Here is a 17976-nt window from a genome sequence, read left to right as displayed (position 1 = left end):
ACAAAGACTCAAAATTACAGCTGTTAAAGCAGAGTGTTACACTGTCTGAGTGACAACTACACACACACACACACACACACACACACACACACACACACACTTCTGTATTCACAGCAAAACCCATGCATATACATAATCCAAATATGTCCAAGGGAATGAAACTGGATGTGGTTAAAGAATCAAGTTGAGTTTATATTAAAGCCATCATGGAAGACGCTGCCTGCATGTTTTAGCTGATGGTTTAAGCTCCCCCCAGTAGTATTAGTTGGAGGTCCAGTAAAACCACAGGCTCCTGAAACTGAAAATGGGGACGTGGAACAGTGTAACGGCAGAGCGCCTCATATCAGCAGGCCTCCGCTCGCCCACAGAAGCAGTCACACTGAAGTGAATGATCATGTCCAACACAATGGGATACAACACCACAGGGCAGTGATTACCATTAGACTCTGTAGTATAGATCCAAAGAGGAAAATCAGTCTTTCACAGTAACGCTGATGAAACATGTTAATATTATTTTATTTTAGCTTTATAGTTGTGCAATATGAAGAATGTTCAAAGACCACCATATTTGTGGCTAGTCCTCATTTGTCTTCACGTGGGTATGATGGCATCACTGCAGATATGAGAATGTCCAGGTAACAGGTTTAATGATCAATTTGCCTGTGGGGTACAGCAGTCTTTTATCCTTAATTCCGATGCACGACAAGGATGTTGGCTTTACTGGATATGCAATTACACATTTAACCTATGTAAGTACATTCAAACTATGTAATAACACAGTTGCTGACCTGTCTCAGAAGTGCTTTTTAGGAGTTATGAAGATCTACAAGGCTCTACATTTTCAATATTTGTTTGAAATATGTTTTGTGTTTTAGAGAGTACTAACTGTGGTCACTTTTGCCCAGTGCAGACCAGGGGAGCGACCGAACAAGGTAAAAATCACTTTGATTACGACTGATTGAAACTGCTGGCGATTCAGAAGGTTACAGTCGTCACCGAGCTGAAAGCTACCTCACTTTTTAGTATTTCGCAGGCAATGGCAGTGGTGACGGAGCGACAACTGAGTTGGATCCTTAGTGACAGAGAATATCTCTTTCGTAGTGTGATTTGCTATCTTTAAAATGGCTAGTTGCTATTATCATTAAATTGTCAAAATTACTTGAGATGAATCGATCGTTTAAAACTATAACTTTCATTCAACTACAAAACTTTACAACATTTTCTGTCATGAATGTGGCTACGGTTACTTTAGGAAATAGCTCCAGCCGTTACCTGCTGGTTCAAGTAAACGGATGCACGTGAAGTGTATTAACCGTGGGAACTGCATCATTGAGACCCAGTTATCCCTTCGTCCTAGTCCGGGACATTCTAAAACGCTTAACGTGAAAAACGCTTAACGTAAGGTCGTGAACAATTTCTTTGGATTTTGGTTTTGATATTTTGACATGTGAAAGCGTTCATGACAAGATATGTGTGAGAGAAATTTGGTGATCATTGATCGCTGTTTAGGAACATTAAGCCACGTTAAGCGTTTTTCACGTTAAGCGTTTTAGGATGTCCCTCCTAGTCCTTGTCAGGTGTTGGTTTATATCGGTCGCGACCAGTTTCAGAGATCAAGCGATTGTCGTCGCACAACTGCCCTTTCTGCACAGAATTTATATCTGCTCCGGCATTTCTGTATCTTAAAGAATAGCTACTTAACCTGAGTTCCAGCAATAACTCACGTTTTCCTCGAAACATCTATCTATATATCCATTCTTAGAAACAGACACTCGGAAATTACATGTAAGTAAATTTTGTTAAGCTCATTATAACATATTATGTATACTCAAATAACTGCTATTTTATCAGCCCATTTAAAACTATAATAGGAATATACACGTAATTTATCCTATACCTTAAAACGCGTCTCTTGCCTAAATTTCCGATCTGTTTGCTTTATCTGTTGTTGACACTGCGCTCATCAGCATCTGGATCTCTTCTTTTGGACCTCTACCTAAACATCACTGATCGGAACTGAGGATTGAAACAGAACAGAAAACTGTTAATGGTCTTCCTGCCCACACGGTGGCACTAGTGAAGACTCTGGGATTTCGGTGACGTACAAGGCATGCGCATTTAGTAATCTTTGTACGTGTTTCGGAATTACACGCCCACCTGTGTAATTCAAATTGCAAATTTATCAAACTCGGCCAGCGACACACTCTAACTCCAATAATGGACGATGATTATTATGGGTCCGTGGGAGAATGGGATGGACATGACGGTAGTATGGTAACTGTTACTGGTTATCACCTTCTTGATGTAGCCACAGAGGGGTGTTACTTTCTAAGATCAGCAGGCCCTTTGTGTACTAATTCGAGCTAAGCGTACCAAACCGATCGAGTCTACAAATTGACATTATTTAAATCTAACGTCAAAAGTCTCTGTCTTGTTGCTAATTCTTTTATAAGACGTTAACCTCTCGCATATCTATTTGCTGAGGCGCGCAGTACTTAGTCGCTGTTCTTGCAGCCGAGCCAGCTAAGCTAATACGATAGGAAGTAGTATGATCATTCTATAGTGAGAAATTCATTTTAGCTTTCTCTTTAAGGCTGTTCAGGTTGTACCCAGTTGGAAAATAATGCAAAAATGAAGAAAAATTTAAATGTAAATTAAAATTAGTTTTTGGCTCGCATCATTCTGCTCATGTTCTGTCAGGAGGACGGTTATGTGGACACGGAGGCTGATATGAAAGTACGGGAGGAATGCCTGCAGAAATTCTCCAGCAGAGATTACATTATGGAGCCTACCGTTTTCAACACATTAAAAACGTGAGATCCCTGCTGGGGGAAAAGTGTATTTGTGTGAGCAAGAGCTGCAAGGGTTTGTGTCAACCAAGGGATTACAAAAGCATATGTTTCCATTATTTTCCTGTCATAAATATCATAAATAGGAGGAGGAGAGGAGCACGTAAATAAAAACTTGATAACAGTTGTTTATTTTTGTCAGGTATTTCCAAGCAGGCGGTTCTCCAGAGCATGTCATCCAGCTCCTGTCGGAAAACTACTCTGCCGTCGCCCAGACAGTTAACCTACTGGCAGAGTGGCTCATACAAATGGGTGAGAGATCAAACATCACTGTCACTATGGCTGATGGTGTTTCAACATACAGAAGACTGTTCAGAAACCTGTATCTGCACCATGTTGTTTCTGTGATGTGCAATGCTTGTTGTTATTTGCCTGATTTAGTCTTTTCTTTTTCCTGCTAACTAGTTAAGAGAACAGAAATATGTTTAGTGCCAGTAACATAGAACTTTATACAATCAGCAATTTTAAGTTCTGAACTGTTCATTACAGTGCAGAATTGTTGAGTCGTCTAGCAAAACAAGTTGTGTAATATGTGTCTTTCAGTGCAGACCTGCCTGCGACTAACCAGCTACAGCATTTTCTAAAGATTTGATATGTGTAGTCTTGGTTTGTCCTGTTTTGACAGAGACTCGTTATACAGCTAAGTCATTCTCTCACTTTGTGAAACGACCTTGTTGTCTATGGTGTCTGTTTCCCCCAGGCGTAGAACCAGCCCAAGTACAGGAGCGTGTAGAGAACCACCTCAAGAGCCTGCTCATCAAACATTTTGACCCACAGAAAGCAGACTCCATCTTTACCGTGGAAGGAGAGGTTAGGAACTTTCTACATATTTTGAGATGAAGACAACACAGGCTTAACTGCTGAGTATAGAAAAATGAACACGGAGCAGTGTGAAATTCTCCAAATAAGCAAAAAAGGCGTGTAGCCTGTTAAACTGTAACATGCATGTGGGCAGGAGGAGTGGAATGATGGTGTACTGTGTGTATGAATGATGGAATGATGGTGTACTGTGTGTAGGAATGATGGAATGATGGTGTACTGTTTGTATGAATGATGGAATGATGAAATGATGGTGTACTGTGTGTATTAATGATGGAATGATGAAATGATGGTGTACTGTGTGTATGAATGATGGAATGATGATGTACTGTTCGTATGAATAATGGAATGATGAAATGATGGTGTACTGTGTGTATGAATGATGGAATGATGGTGTACTGTGTGTATGAATGATGGAATGATGGTGTACTTTGTGTATGAATGATGGAATGATGGTGTACTGTGTGTAGGAATGATGGTGTACTGTGTGTATGAATGATGGAATGATGGTGTACTTTGTGTAGGAATGATGGAATGATGGTGTACTGTGTGTAGGAATGATGGAATGATGGTGTACTGTGTGTAGGAATGATGGTGTACTGTGTGTAGGAATGATGGAATGATGGTGTACTGTGTGTAGGAATGATGGTGTACTGTGTGTAGGAATGATGGAATGATGGTGAACTGTGTGTATGAATGATGGAATGTTGTAGACGCCTGCCTGGCTGGAGCAGATGATCGCTCACAGCACGTGGAGAGACCTGTTCTATAAGCTGGCCGAAGCCCACCCTGACTGCCTGATGCTAAACTTCACTGTCAAGGTAATGACTGCGATGTAAAAAACCTGGAACAATCTGTAGTCACTGCAATGAGAAGGGTTTTAAAAGTAAATGTTTATCTTTGGTATAACAGTTCCGCATCTATGTGAACTTCTGAACTATTTTTTTTAATAAGTAATGGTGTTTGGATTTGGATGAAAGACTTTTATTTTCACATTGATCTTTCTCTGTGTGTATATTTTTGTTTATGTTGCATATCTTTGTTTTTGCTCTCTGGTATTGGCTTTAGCTGATCTCAGATGCTGGCTATCAGGGAGAGATCACCAGTGTTTCCACGGCATGCCAACAACTAGAGGTTTTCTCCAGGGTCCTACGGACCTCCCTTGCTACTCTGCTTGACGGAGGAGAACAAAACCTGGAGAAGAACCTTCCAGAATTTGCTGTGAGTCTCTTAATGCTCATTGACTACAATGCTCAAATATATTTTTTAACATCTTTCCAAGGTAAATACATCAGTAAGTATTGCCTACCGTTGCCGGAGTCAGTCATGGCATGTCTTCTAACTGAACATTATAGAGCTCTGTGTAAATTCTGTGTAATAATCAGTTTTATCCCCAGATATGCTTGTGTACTATGAGGATTATGTTGTAACTACAGCTGACTTTTGGCCCAATCAGAATGATAATGCATTTCTATAAAGCTGCTGGAGTATGTAACTGCTAAGATGTGATTGGCTGGAGTTTCACCGCTGTGTGTTTGTGTTTCTGTGTGTGCCCTGCAGAAGATGGTGTGCCACGGGGAGCACACGTACCTGTTTGCTCAAGCGATGATGTCCATCCTGTCACAGGAGGATCAGGGAGGCTCTGCCATGCGCCGGATTGGTCAAGAGGTGCAGAAATGCGCCCATCAAAGGTTTGTCAACATTTTTGTCAACTAAGACTAATACACAAATATATGGAAATAAGGATAAATGAGAGAGATCAAGCAAAGGCTCTCAGTGATGGCCCCACACTCTGAACGCAATCCCCATTTTTATGGTTAATACATGTTGACTGATCTAAAACAAAACTAAAAACAACTCAATTTTATCTCTTTACATTCATCACTAGCCAGGGATGAGAGATTCTCTGTTTCGGCATGTCTGTAATGATGTTATTTCTCATCAATGGTTGAGTGTCAACAGCCTGCCCAACACAGCATAAACACACACACAGACACTCACTGGCCCACAGACTCTCACTGGCCCACAGACTCTCACTGGCCCACAGACACTCACTGGCCCACAGACACTCACTGGTACATTTATTCTTTCTTCACTAGGGGTCACGATGCAAGCCAGATCACGCTGGCCCTTGGCACAGCAGCAGCGTATCCACGGGCTTGCCAGGCTCTGGGTGCCATGTTGTCTAAAGGGGCACTGAATCCAGCTGACATCACTGTCCTCTACAAGATGTTCAGCAGCATGGATCCACCTCCTGTGGAACTGGTCAGAGTTGCTTTTTTGGTGAAAAGTTCCCCACAAGCATATTTCCACAGTGTACTTTAATGATAGATGAGAATGAGAAATGACACTAAATTATGTTCCACTCCTGAAGAATTATTTCGGCAAGGAACAGAACATCTGTTAGAACAAAACTGTATCCAAACCAAAATCAACATCACTGAGCTTCCAAATACTTAGTGAACCAAACCCAACTACTCTTCACACATCATTGGGCTCCTCTCTGTACTATCTGTTTGGTTCTGTAGTGTCATAGACCCTAACATGGTTGAGCTAACCCTCTCTGTTCCCTCTCAGATTCGTGTCCCTGCCTTCTTAGACCTGTTCATGCAGTCCTTGTTTAAACCTGGTGCAAAGATCAACCAAGACCACAAACACAAATACATTCATATTCTGGCATATGCTGCCAGTGTGGTGGAGACATGGAAAAAGGTGTGTATGTGAAATATAACCAGCAGCACATTACTAATTCTCAGCTTAGCTTCTGTACTTAAGCTAAGACTTGTGGTTGCCTGCCCCCTAGTGGTAGCTTGCCCTAAGTGTGTTCTTCTGAATGTTTTTTTTGTTTTGTTTTTTTAACTACTGCAGTACTGGAATTACTTCATACAGATTTATTGCCGCAAGGACTTGTTATATTAATTGTGTAATTGTGTGGATTTTTTGAAGCACAGGTGAATATTTGTGTTGAATTGGATTTAAGGAAAGCATAGGTGAGCATTTTAGTTTATGTAACATCTGTGACAAGGGGTCACAATTTTGTGTGCCTGCTCAGCTGGTTTTGAATGTGCAGTTAATTTTCACAGTAGTTAGATGCTTCAGAATAAGAATATTTATTTGCTATGGTACTAAAATCTATTGAATGCACAGACAGGTTGTCCTCATGCCAGGTTGGTCACCTTAGTGACTACTATAAGTGTGAAATGTTTTAATAATTGGTTGTTTTTATTATTTTTAGATATGCAGGTCATTTTTGCTTTTTCTGTAACTCTGTCCTGTAATTGCTTTCAGAACAAGCGAGTGAACATCAATAAGGATGAACTCAAGTCCACCTCTAAGGCCATTGAGACCGTGCACTGCCTGTGCTGTAATGAGAATAAAGGAGCCACAGAGCTGATAGCTGAGCTCAGTACACTTTACCAGTGTATTAGGTGAATTCATGCAAACAGATATTCATGCTGAATACATGTGTACACACTGTAAAAAATTCGGAGTGTGTTTGTACGTGTACGTGTAAAGGCTGTAGGTGAGTTCAATTTGTTTTTGTTGCCCTGTGTGTAATGAGATTCCCGGTGGTGGCCATGGGGGTGCTGAAATGGGTCGACTGGACCGTGTCAGAGCCACGGTATTTCCAGCTCCAGACGGATCATACACCTGTCCACTTGGCCCTGCTTGATGAGGTAACAGAACGGCACCACTTCAGCATGCAGTTATGCCTCACACTTGCATCTCCCTGCATCATGTGTGTCCAAAAAATTCAATCTCACCAAAAAGTTTGATACAGTGTCCAGTTTGTAAAAGTTAGGATTCTGAAGCTGTTCTGAAAAATACCAGGCTTGATGAAGGCTAATAAGTCGATTATATAGGAAATCAAAAATAAACTGTTACCAGATTTCTCCCATAGTATGTTGGTTTTCTGGCCCTGGACACATCTTTTGTAGTAGGAAGCTGTTGCAGGAATGAATTCGTGTACGAAATAGCAGAGTATAAAGACAGAATCAGTGTTGACTCAGACAAGTACTGTGAGAGTAATTGACTGGGTTTGTTCTTCCTCAGATCAGCACATGCCATCAGCTCCTGCACCCGCAGGTTCTCCAACTGCTCATTAAACTGTTTGAGACAGAGCACTCACAGCTGGATGTAATGGAGCAGGCAAGTCCATCAACACACTCTCACATAACATATGGGCAAGTGGTATAATTTAAACATGTCTCCAAATATGATATGCATTATTTGCCTTCATTGAAAGAGAGTAGTTACAGTAACATGCTGTGAGTGAGAGTGTAGTTACAGTAACATGCTGTGAGTGAGAGTGTAGTTACTACAGTAACATGCTGTGAGTGAAAGAGTGTAGTTACAGTAACATGCTGTGAGTGAAAGTGTAATCACAGTAACATGCTGTGAATGAGAGTGTAGTTACAGTAACATGCTGTGAGTGAGAGTGTAGTTACTACAGTAACATGCTGTGAGTGAGAGTGTAGTTACTACAGTAACATGCTGTGAGTGAAAGAGTGTAGTTACAGTAACATGCTGTGAGTGAAAGTGTAATCACAGTAACATGCTGTGAATGAGAGTGTAGTTACAGTAACATGCTGTGAGTGAAAGAGTGTAGTTACAGTAACATGCTGTGAGTGGAAGTGTGTAGTTATACATTGTTAGTGCTGATGAAAGATTATAGCTGTGATATACATCGTCAGGGTTGTTGGAAGACCGTAGCTGAATAGAATTCTGACTGTCAGGGAAAGCAGACTGTAGCTAAGCTCTGTGTGTTTGTATGCACAGCTGGAGCTAAAGAAGACTCTACTGGACCGTATGATCCACCTGCTGAGTCGTGGTTGTGTCCTACCTGTGGTCAGCTACATCCGCAAGTGCCTGGAGAAACTCAACACAGACATCTCACTCATCCGCTACTTTGTCACAGAGGTAAGAAGTGCAAACTTGTCTCAGTCACCATTAAATAGTAAAGGGGCAGAGGTGGAAATGGGTTAGGACAAGGCTGTGCTGACCATTTATCTGGTCCCTTCTCTGTTTATTAGACTCTCTGAGTCATTGTTGTCGGCAGGTAGCTGGAGAACTCATTACTGTTAACTCTACCAGGTCAGGTGCTGAGCTTTACACAGTGCTTGTGTAAACTAAACACAGTGGTACACAGTGCCCAGGTAAATTTAACACAGGAGGTCAGAGACTTAGCTGTGATGTAACTGTAACTAATTAATAACGATCATTTCATCAGCATCCATGCTAGCAGAGTCACCCCAGGGCAGGAACCCTAAAGTTTTCTTTGTCTTAAAAATGTCTTTCTAGCCCAGGCTGTGTATACTGCTGTTGTGAGGAGAGGAATGTAAGAGGAACAATGTGAGGCCTGACTGCAGTGAGCTCACTGATGAATCCAACACAGTCTCAAACCAGTTACTGGCTTGTGAATGCTATAACAGATTCTCTTCATCTGTCATGAGGACTTAGATCAAATTACATATGCCAGGTGAAATACTGCAGGAACACAGTTGACTGTTCCTACAAAGGCAAAAGAAGGCATTGTTTGACTGTCTCCAGAGTAAGGTCTGTCCAGACATAGGAAAGACACTGAAATAGGACTCCTGAGATAATTTTTTTTTTCCTCCACCCAGGAGTCTAGGTGTTGTGCTTATGAAAGCGCATCATGTTTTTTCCATTCTGGATGTAGTTAAAGGTTGTCTCTAGTCTGCTCTACAGCTCTGAGAGGACTGGCTCACTAAGCTCCAAATTCACCTTGCTTTTTTTTGAGGTCTTTATGTAATCATTTTGGCAATTGCCCTATTTATTGGTTTGTCTGTCTTAGTGAGCTTAAACCTACAACCTCTCTTCCTTTTTTCTAATACATTTTTGTCTGGTGCATTTTTGGCACGTCTTTATTTTCGATATGGTTTTCCTTTCCACATTAAATGATTCCAACAGCCCAGAATGACACCTCTCACAACCATGCTCCTTATACAACCACATGTGACATTAAATGGCAGCTGTTATGCTGTATTGTGACCTCTGGAAGTGTGACCCCCCCCCCCCCCCCCCCCCCCGGCATATCTCCTCTTGTTTCATTGTGCATTAGCCAATTATTACAGTCCTCGCTTTATTACAGGATGTTTTTATTATGTTATATTTTGGATTTCTGCACCATGCCCAAAATAAGACAACCTTCCCATAAAGTAAGAACTAAGGTATTACTTAGCACCCAAAATGTAATAATTTGTTATTATATTTTGAAGCACCAAAAACAGAGCTTGTATATAAAAATGTGTTATATGTCACGTGTATCTTCATGTGCTATGAAGAGGTGAAGTGAAGTGAAACGAAACATACACTTTGACCAGGGATAACTATCACTGACACATGACTGACCAGGGATAACTATCACTGACACATGACTGACCAGGGATGACTATCACTGACACATGACTGACCAGAGATGACTAATCACTGACCAGAGATGACTAATCACTGACACACGACTGCATCTCTTATTTGTTCCAACCTCATTCACTATGGTTCAGGTTCTGGACGTGATTGCTCCTCCATACACCTCAGACTTTGTGCAGCTCTTCCTGCCCATTCTGGAGAATGATAGTATTGCTGGCACTATCCGCACAGAAGGAGAACACGATCCAGTGGCAGAGTTCATCGGTGAGTCACCACAGTATAGTCCCAGTCATACATGGGGAGTGTAGCTCTGGTCCCATTCTCAATGTCAATGATCCCTGAGAGGAAGATTCCAAACTGGGTTTATTTTGACTCACTGTCAGAGCTCTATTTTTTTAGGGTTTTTTGGTATTAGGCAACCAAGCTGACTTGTTTAACGGGAAATTAAAACGTGATTCAGCTGTTTTCAGTTGTCAGAACCATTGTTTGTTCCTACAATGACCAAATGGAGGTGGTTTAAAAATCATAATCCTGGCAGACCTTAATGTGACCAAAGTTGTTGGCTGTGAAGTGACCTGTGTGCATCAGAATGTCTCCTGTTTAACTAGAGTCTTGTCAACATTCATGCTGTTATATTCTCTCAGAGAGCCACGCCCACACACAGACAGGCCTCATTCAGCCAATCAGTCGTTTACACAAAGTTTCTCTGACCCTTCTGAGTGAGTTTGTTTTGGCCCAGCCCTGACAGCCATGCATGTGCAGCCTGCTGAGGTGAGTTAGTGTTAGTGGTGTCCTAATCTGAAAATGTTTATTTATTTATTTTTTTATCATTTCAGCTCACTGCAAATCCAACTTCATCATGATGAACTGAGAGCCCTGACTGCTCATCATCCACAGGGCCTCCTCTCCATCAGCAACACACAGCCAGTGCTGGGCCACTCCAGTTACAACATACTGGTCTCTGGAAGACCAGCAGAAACATTTCAACTTCAGAGCGCAACACACCTGAAAAATAATCACAGATTAATGTGAAACTCTTCAGTGTTTATCAGGAATGTAATCTGAAGCTGTAGTTCAGACAGGTACACACTGTTTCCAAGTGTGTATTAAGGTTTATAGAATACTACTGGGCTATTGTTTTTGTTACTTATTGTTTTTGTGAATTGAATATTTTTCATTTTATTAAAAGTGGTATGTTGAATATGTCTTTATAGCTATTTAGTAAACAGGTCTGAATTTATTCCCTGACTCCTGTAATGTACAGATCAGGATGAAGTATCAGTAAGAACTAGAACCAAGGTTTGCTCATACAAATGCACACAAACAGAACATGTTCATTGAAATATGACAGTAAGATACATATATGATATCTGATCAAGTCAGGAACAGCTATAACCACAGCCTTTTCCTGTGTGTAATTACATAAGATAACAACACATGGTCACTTTTTTCACATATTTCAGATGTGTTCATTAGAAGTGACTGTCAACACGTTCAAAGCGATAATTTTAAAAATATTAAGATTCATGCTTGCGAGCAACACTAACAGAACAGAATGCTTCACTTTGACGAAGTGTAGAAACCCTGTCCAAATCTAAACTGTGCCAACACAGACATTTACTTAACAAGAAGAAATCTGTGACAGCATTTAAAAGGTTCTTTTTAAAAAGAACAGTGTTCAGATCACACTCTGGGTTATTTGGAGAAGTTTTGTGCAAAACAGACTTTAATTACACTACATCTAAAACTGACCATTCTAAAATTGTAGACTGCAAGAGGTTTTCATACCCACATTGTTTTGTGTAAGTCATGTTGGGGCTAAAGGGAATGCAGCACGAGTGAAAGTGTGATAGAGTTCTGCTTCAGCACTGTTAACAATAACGTTGAGTGAGGTCTACACTAGAACTCAAATGCAACATAATTCAATCGATCAGGAGCCCCATGCATCACGGTAAGGTACTGTACCAGTTCCACGCCCTTCGAGAGATCGGGAGGAAGAGCTGAAGGACTGTAAGCTCCGAGCAGCAGGCTGTGGACTACCCAAAAGCGGCTGATCACCGGAGCGCTTCCAGCAAACTAGCTTATCCGAGGCCGACTTTGAGCGACGCAGGCGCTTGTTCTCGCCTTTTATCGTTGCTGTGTCAGAGGGATTTTGTAACCTGACCCACGGTAGTGGAGGAGTCAGCCGATCGAGCCACACACCGTCTGGCACGAACCCTTATACACAAGGGTGGATTTCTCTACCCTGAGTTGCTGGCATGTACGAAAGTCACAGACTTCTGCTTCCTGTGATGTAGCTCATACGCTTTTAACTCTTTCTGGCAACAGAGCAAGACAACGTGAATTCCCTAACCGGGAATCGAATCCAAACCACTACATTAGTGAGATTAATGCATGATGCCTACTTTCGCTCCTCTTGCCCCGATAGCACAGGGCCTTGCTCAGCAAACACATCCTGCAACGACACAATCTCAACAAATCTTTCAGTCCAAGGTGGTGCTCTGACACCCCCACCCGCAGATAAGGAGTCTTCGTAGTCAGCTTGGTGAGTCCACAATAGGCGCCAGTCTCAGTGTCAGTGATCCCCGAGAGGAAGATTCCAAACTGGGTTTATTTTGACTCGCTCCTTTTACTTTTTTTAAGGTTTTGTCGATATTAGGCAACCAAGCTGAATTGTTTAACAGGAAATTAAATTCAGCTGTTTTCAGTTGACAGAACAATTGTTTGGTCACATTCAAGTCTTCCAGGATTATGATTTTTAAACCACCCCCATTTGGTCATTGTAGGAACAGAGTGGTTAGCTGTGAAGTTACCTGTGTGCATCAGAATGTCTCCTGTTTAACTAGAGTCTCGTCAACATTCATGCTGTTATATTCTCTCAGAGAGCCACAGGCATTTCATCCACACAGGCCTCATTCAGCCAATCAGTTGTTTACACAGAGTTTCTCTGACCTCTGAAACTGTAGTTCAGGGAGGTGCATACTGTTTAAGTGTGTCTTAAGGTTTATAGAATACTATTGGGCCGTTTTTGTTCCTTATTGTTTTATGAATGGAATATTTTTCATTTTAATAAACATGGTGTTGAATGTCTTTATAGCTATTTAGTAAACTTGTCTGAATTTTTTTCCCTGACTCCTTTACTGTACAGATCAAGATAAAGTATCAGGAAAAAGCAGAACCAATGTTTGCTCATAATACAAATGCACATGAACTTGGTTTGTTAAAGTGCATACAATTAGATTTGAACATGTCAGAAACAGCCATAACCATAGCCCCCCCCCCCCCATGTGTAATTACATGAGACTTTACACACTTAGTCCCTTAGGTGTGATCTGTGGAAATGACTGCCAGCACCTTAAAAGCAATTATTAAGCCATCAAGATTCAGGCACACAAGCAACACTTAAAGTACAAAATGCTTCTGTTTGAAGGTTAAAAACCCTGTTCAAACCCAAATGCAGCCAAAACACATTCACACTTTAGTGTGGAGATTTAGTGCAAACTTTAAAAAAAAAGTCCAGAATACAGAGTTATTTAGAGAAATAGAATTTATTCAAGATTGTGCAAAACAGACTTTAATTCCACTAGATAGAAACTGAACAATTCTTAAAAAAAGTCAGACTACAGGAAGTCATCCGATTACTGGCTTTTCATTCCTTTGGCTGATTTATGATGTTTAAACAGATTGATGGTCAAGAAAATCTGTTACGGCTCTAGAGTCCATCCCTGTCAGAGCTACAAGAAACACATCTGTAAACAGACTTGGCCGTAACAACGGGTAATTTAAACACTCGTGCTGCATTCCCTTTAACCCCAACATGACTTACACAAAACAATATGGTTATGAAAGACAAATCTAAAACGGCCAGAGACTGTGGATGTAAACAGAACCTGTCCTGTGACTGGTGAGGTGGACTGTCCAGAGTGTGAAACAGACATGTCTGTGTGGACTACATTACATGTAGCTCTTGGGCAAGATGGGGTCTCCATACATGCAGTCTTCTTCAAGGGCCAGGTTGTACTGACTTCCACTCCCTCCTTTGTAGGCACTAGTAACTATCCTGAGCCAGCCCTTCTCACCCTGCATAAGACAAAAAAAAAAAAAGTTGGTGTTGGAAAACTCAGGCAACTAACTCGAGACAAATCTGAAATGTGCAATTCATTAAGGAAATATGCCCTTTAAAAAGGTACCAGAAGAGATTGATACTTAAACATGTAACCATGTTATTTTATGAAGTTTAAGTAGAGTGAAGAAGTTACACTCCAGCACTGTCACCTAGAACAGGAGCCCCTCTACCATGTTAAAGCACAAGTGTAGAAAGCCATTTGCTATTTGGTCATTCCTGATCAACTTTTCCCTCTACCCAGTCACTCTTCACATAACCTAGCTGAGTCTGAAACTGTTTGGTTTCACGGCACTGCACAGAATCCAGAAATGCCAAGCTTAAGCTCACCCAGGGCTCTCCCCAGGAGTTCCGCACAATCCAGTACTCCACACCGTTCTCATCCACCCCCCAGCCAGCCACGGACACGATGTGGTTGATGCCAGGATCTTCGACATACTCTGAGTACACGCCTCCAGTGTAGGCATCCAGTTTGTCTGTGGCCATTATGCCACAGCTGAAAACACAACCACAAACTTCAAAATTAGTGACCAAGACACCTAGATTAAGCTTCATAAATACAACCTGAAACATCAATTAAATACTGTGCACCATGCAAGTCTGGAGGATAAATTACAACAGCAGTAAAGTTACCTGATGTTAGCCAATGCCCTTTATCAACAGACAACTCTTAAAATATTGAATCATTTTAACCTTTACCAATTTGTAGAGCAGTCCTACATACTGTTTGAGTAAGTCAGCGTTCAGTCCAATGCTATTCAGTTTTAAAAAGGCAAGCGTACCTGATTGGTCCACCAGCGTAGATCTCAGCCTTCATCTTCTCCAGGCCACTTACAGAGCCATAGTCTCCCACCTTCCACATGGTGTAATTCTTAATTACATTACACACGCCAAAGGTAGTACAAGTCCCACACTGGTTGAAGGGCTTGCAATCTGTCACAGTATTTACACAGAATGAACACCCGATTATCAATGGTTACCCCCCACCCCCCAAAAGAGTATTAATGAATGTGTACAGGGAAGAAAAACAATCTGAACAAGAGCAAGTTGAGTAGTAAAAGATTACTCCCTCATAGGCACCAAAAAGAACATCTGAATTTCAGAGGCAGTCTTACACAAAGACACATTAATGTACATTAGACATAGTATAGTTTCCAGCTTGAGCACATTACCCTGTTATTTTACATTAGAAAGGGCCACAGATGCGTGGTCTGGCTTTCTTTATAGCCTGAGTGGAAACACATGATGCTTTGTAAAGCGCAGTGTTTGATGCAGATATACAGTTGATGAATAAACCCCTGGTGACTAACCACCAAGGAGGAAATCTTACTCTACTCTGGCCTGACAGATCAGACAGTCTGAAATGGCTTACTCTGGTCTTTGGCCTGGTAGTTGTTGCAGGTTTCGTCAGGAATACCGTGAGTGTTGGCATACGCCCAGACTCCGCTGTGATCACCACCGTGGCAGCTACCAGCCTCAGCGCAGTCAATAACATGCTGCACAGACAGGTAAGCAGAGGGCCAGGCAGCTTTCCTCTTTATGTTTATTCGATCTGTGAAGTCATGACAAAGCAATATAACTTACTCGTCTTAAACCTTCACCTTCAAATTCTCAAGCCAAGTTTCAACAAGTCTACTCAACCATGAGAAATCCCCCCCCAATTATTTATAATCAGAGAAATACAGATCTGAAACTAGCCAAACTAGACCCACAGGTAGTTAGTTAGTCTACAGAATATGTAGAATAAAAAATTGTCTTGCTTCCCATAAGACAAAAGTGCAGTGGCTTACATAGACATCAACAAAACCGTGAGAGCACAATTTGATAAATGCATTCAGTGAGCACACTGTTTGTCAAGCAGTAATGTAGAAAACAATACAGATGTTACACAAGTCAAATAACTTTTATAACCAAGCCCCTTCAAAGAAGAAAAAAACTGATTTGGCACAGCTCCTAAAGGGAAGCTGTGCTGTGTGCATACCGTTCCAGCAAATTTAAAAGAATTCACTGCCACTATATTGTTGTAATCATCCTTGATCGTTTAATTTTGAATGGGACTGAATGTACATCTCTGGATTACCTGCTAACGCACTGGTGCTGCCATGGGCCCAGCATGAGCCACAGTACTGAGGGATATGCTGATTTCGGGTGGTGCTGACGTAGTTAACGCCGTTAACGTTCCTCCAATCCCAAGCTTTGGGCAGGTCCCCTACATTCAGATACTCATGAGGTCTGGGTGTGTTTCTGAAAGAACAATTCTGCTGTAATAGCAATACTGGAAAGACACGATGACTATTCAGAATTCACAGACCAGCAAACATGGTCAAATAAAAGGTATTCGAAGTGTAAAAAGCAGCAAAAAGTTATCGCAAGCATACTACTCAAAACTGCATGCACAGGCGTCATGTCATTGTGGTTCTCGCCCTCCTCAGACCACAAGGGCACAATTAACCCAAGACAAATGAAGAAAAACTGGCTCTTGATGTGTCCAACTCCATGCTAATGCAAAGTAATCAACCTCAACATGTACCAATTCTCGCCGCACACGAAAACTGACTGTTCAAAGGCGTTGACTACCTTGGCACCACTCTGGACTGTTTTTCCCTTAAAGATTTCAAACGTCGCATTGCCATGACACGAGATGCCTGCAATAAACTGAGTAAAATTTCAGAATAAACAAATTAGGCTACTAGTGGCTGTTAATTCTTCGGCAGGTAGTTTATTTAAAATGGTTATCCATAAAAGGTACGACTTTTACCTGGCGTTTTAACCAAACACTTGCACATGAGGCCGAAACTGCTTGCTTAATTTACAGAATCAGTTGTAATTCAAATCAGTACTAAAGGATCAAGGAACCCACGTTAGAGCTCTGGTTTCCAAACTAAAACAGCACAGCACCGCAACATTGTCAGATTCATTTCGTTTTGTTGCTGTAGATCATATTCGTGCACCCGTCAACGTTCTCATATAGATCAAAACGCTATTGTTGTACGGTGGAACTAACTCCATAAAACAAATGCATTCACTTCTCTCCTTAACTGATATTTCCTGTTCATCTACTGACGAGCATGTTTTGGGTCATTTAGAACCTTATCGAGCGTAAAAACAAACAGGTTTCTCGGTCAGTTTCATGGCAGTTTTGAGACTGGTTGACACAGCTAGCTCTCAGTTCTCTCAATCTTTCAGTAAACTATGAACCGAGAAAAAGCCACACAATGCATCAGTTTATCATCAATGTTGTTACAAAACTCAGCGTGAACAAGTATTAGTCATTCAGGCTACTAAAACGCAACGGAACTTGGAAAGTCCAACGCAGCTCGGGCGCTATCGTAGCAAAAGAACTGTCAAATTAACAATTCTAAATAAGCTAAATAAGGGTAAAAACAAATCCTACGACCCCACTTGAGAAGCCGCAGTCAGCGTTTATGCCAGACCAGTACGACATCAAATCTCTGCTAACTTTTAAAATCAACAATGATGAGAACAACAGTGCATTCGTGCGATGTATACCCGTTTGAAAACGTTTAGAAAAAAAACATGTTCATACTTCACTCCCAGTTGATTTCTTCCCAACATAGGTTTGTAGCATGGCTCATTTCCATTAAAGTAGCGGCCGGCCAAAACACCGGACAATGTCAGCATTAAAAAAAGTACTGTGTTAGCCATGTTGGACGAAAGACAGTCATATGACTATGACTTCGCAGGTGTTAGACGTTCTTTATATGGCCTTGGGAACTTAGTTAAGGCGGAGCTTTCGCAATTTAACATGCTTATTGGCCAATAGTGAGAGGAAAA

At 41.3% G+C, this 17976-nt stretch overlaps 2 protein-coding genes across 5 annotated transcripts; one reads left to right on the top strand and one right to left on the bottom strand.

Annotated features, from left to right (window-relative positions):
- Positions 1-2173: 2173 nt before the first annotated feature.
- nelfcd (negative elongation factor complex member C/D) lies at positions 2174-11165 on the top strand. Of its 3 annotated transcripts, XM_030780260.1 has the most exons (16): positions 2174-2269; positions 2454-2455; positions 2704-2813; positions 2992-3101; positions 3550-3659; positions 4382-4489; positions 4737-4889; positions 5229-5359; positions 5768-5933; positions 6246-6380; positions 6957-7096; positions 7231-7345; positions 7722-7817; positions 8448-8588; positions 10193-10322; positions 10895-11165. In XM_030780260.1, exons 1-16 carry the CDS (start codon positions 2218-2220, stop codon positions 10927-10929), a joined length of 1734 nt encoding a protein of 577 aa, XP_030636120.1. In that variant the 5' UTR covers positions 2174-2217; the 3' UTR covers positions 10930-11165. The 3 variants fall into 3 exon arrangements, with proteins under 3 accessions (XP_030636120.1, XP_030636119.1, XP_030636118.1); XM_030780259.1 differs by lacking the exon at positions 2454-2455 and having other exon boundaries at positions 2174-2274; XM_030780258.1 differs by lacking the exon at positions 2454-2455 and having other exon boundaries at positions 2174-2274; positions 2701-2813.
- Positions 11166-13590: 2425 nt separating this feature from the next.
- Positions 13591-17860, bottom strand: ctsz (cathepsin Z). 2 transcript variants are annotated; one of them, XM_030780387.1, is made up of 6 exons: positions 17729-17860; positions 16262-16425; positions 15554-15733; positions 14964-15114; positions 14512-14677; positions 13591-14138 (listed from the first exon to the last, which is right to left on the bottom strand). In XM_030780387.1, the coding sequence occupies exons 1-6, from the start codon at positions 17845-17847 to the stop codon at positions 14013-14015; spliced, it is 906 nt and encodes a 301-aa protein (XP_030636247.1). In that variant the 5' UTR covers positions 17848-17860; the 3' UTR covers positions 13591-14012. The 2 variants fall into 2 exon arrangements, with proteins under 2 accessions (XP_030636247.1, XP_030636248.1); XM_030780388.1 differs by having other exon boundaries at positions 16262-16439; positions 17734-17860.
- Positions 17861-17976: the final 116 nt, after the last annotated feature.

This window comes from Chanos chanos, chromosome 7 (assembly GCF_902362185.1).
Source record: "Chanos chanos chromosome 7, fChaCha1.1, whole genome shotgun sequence".
NCBI classification, from domain to species: domain Eukaryota; kingdom Metazoa; phylum Chordata; class Actinopteri; order Gonorynchiformes; family Chanidae; genus Chanos; species Chanos chanos.
This window is presented reverse-complemented; position numbering and strand designations above follow the sequence as displayed.

Bases quoted from the DNA above. Each gene is read 5' to 3' on its own strand.
- nelfcd (XM_030780258.1), top strand. From the start codon at position 2,218: ATGGACGATGATTATTATGGGTCCGTGGGAGAATGGGATGGACATGAC. The intron at 3,660-4,381 runs GTTAGGAACTTT...GGAATGTTGTAG, and splicing joins TCTTTACCGTGGAAGGAGAG to ACGCCTGCCTGGCTGGAGCA. The intron at 5,934-6,245 runs GTCAGAGTTGCT...GTTCCCTCTCAG, and splicing joins ATCCACCTCCTGTGGAACTG to ATTCGTGTCCCTGCCTTCTT.
- ctsz (XM_030780388.1), bottom strand. From the start codon at position 17,847: ATGGCTAACACAGTACTTTTTTTAATGCTGACATTGTCCGGTGTTTTG. The intron at 14,678-14,963 runs GTACGCTTGCCT...TTGTGTTTTCAG, and splicing joins TACGCTGGTGGACCAATCAG to CTGTGGCATAATGGCCACAG. The intron at 14,139-14,511 runs GTGAGCTTAAGC...TGTCTTATGCAG, and splicing joins ACTCCTGGGGAGAGCCCTGG to GGTGAGAAGGGCTGGCTCAG.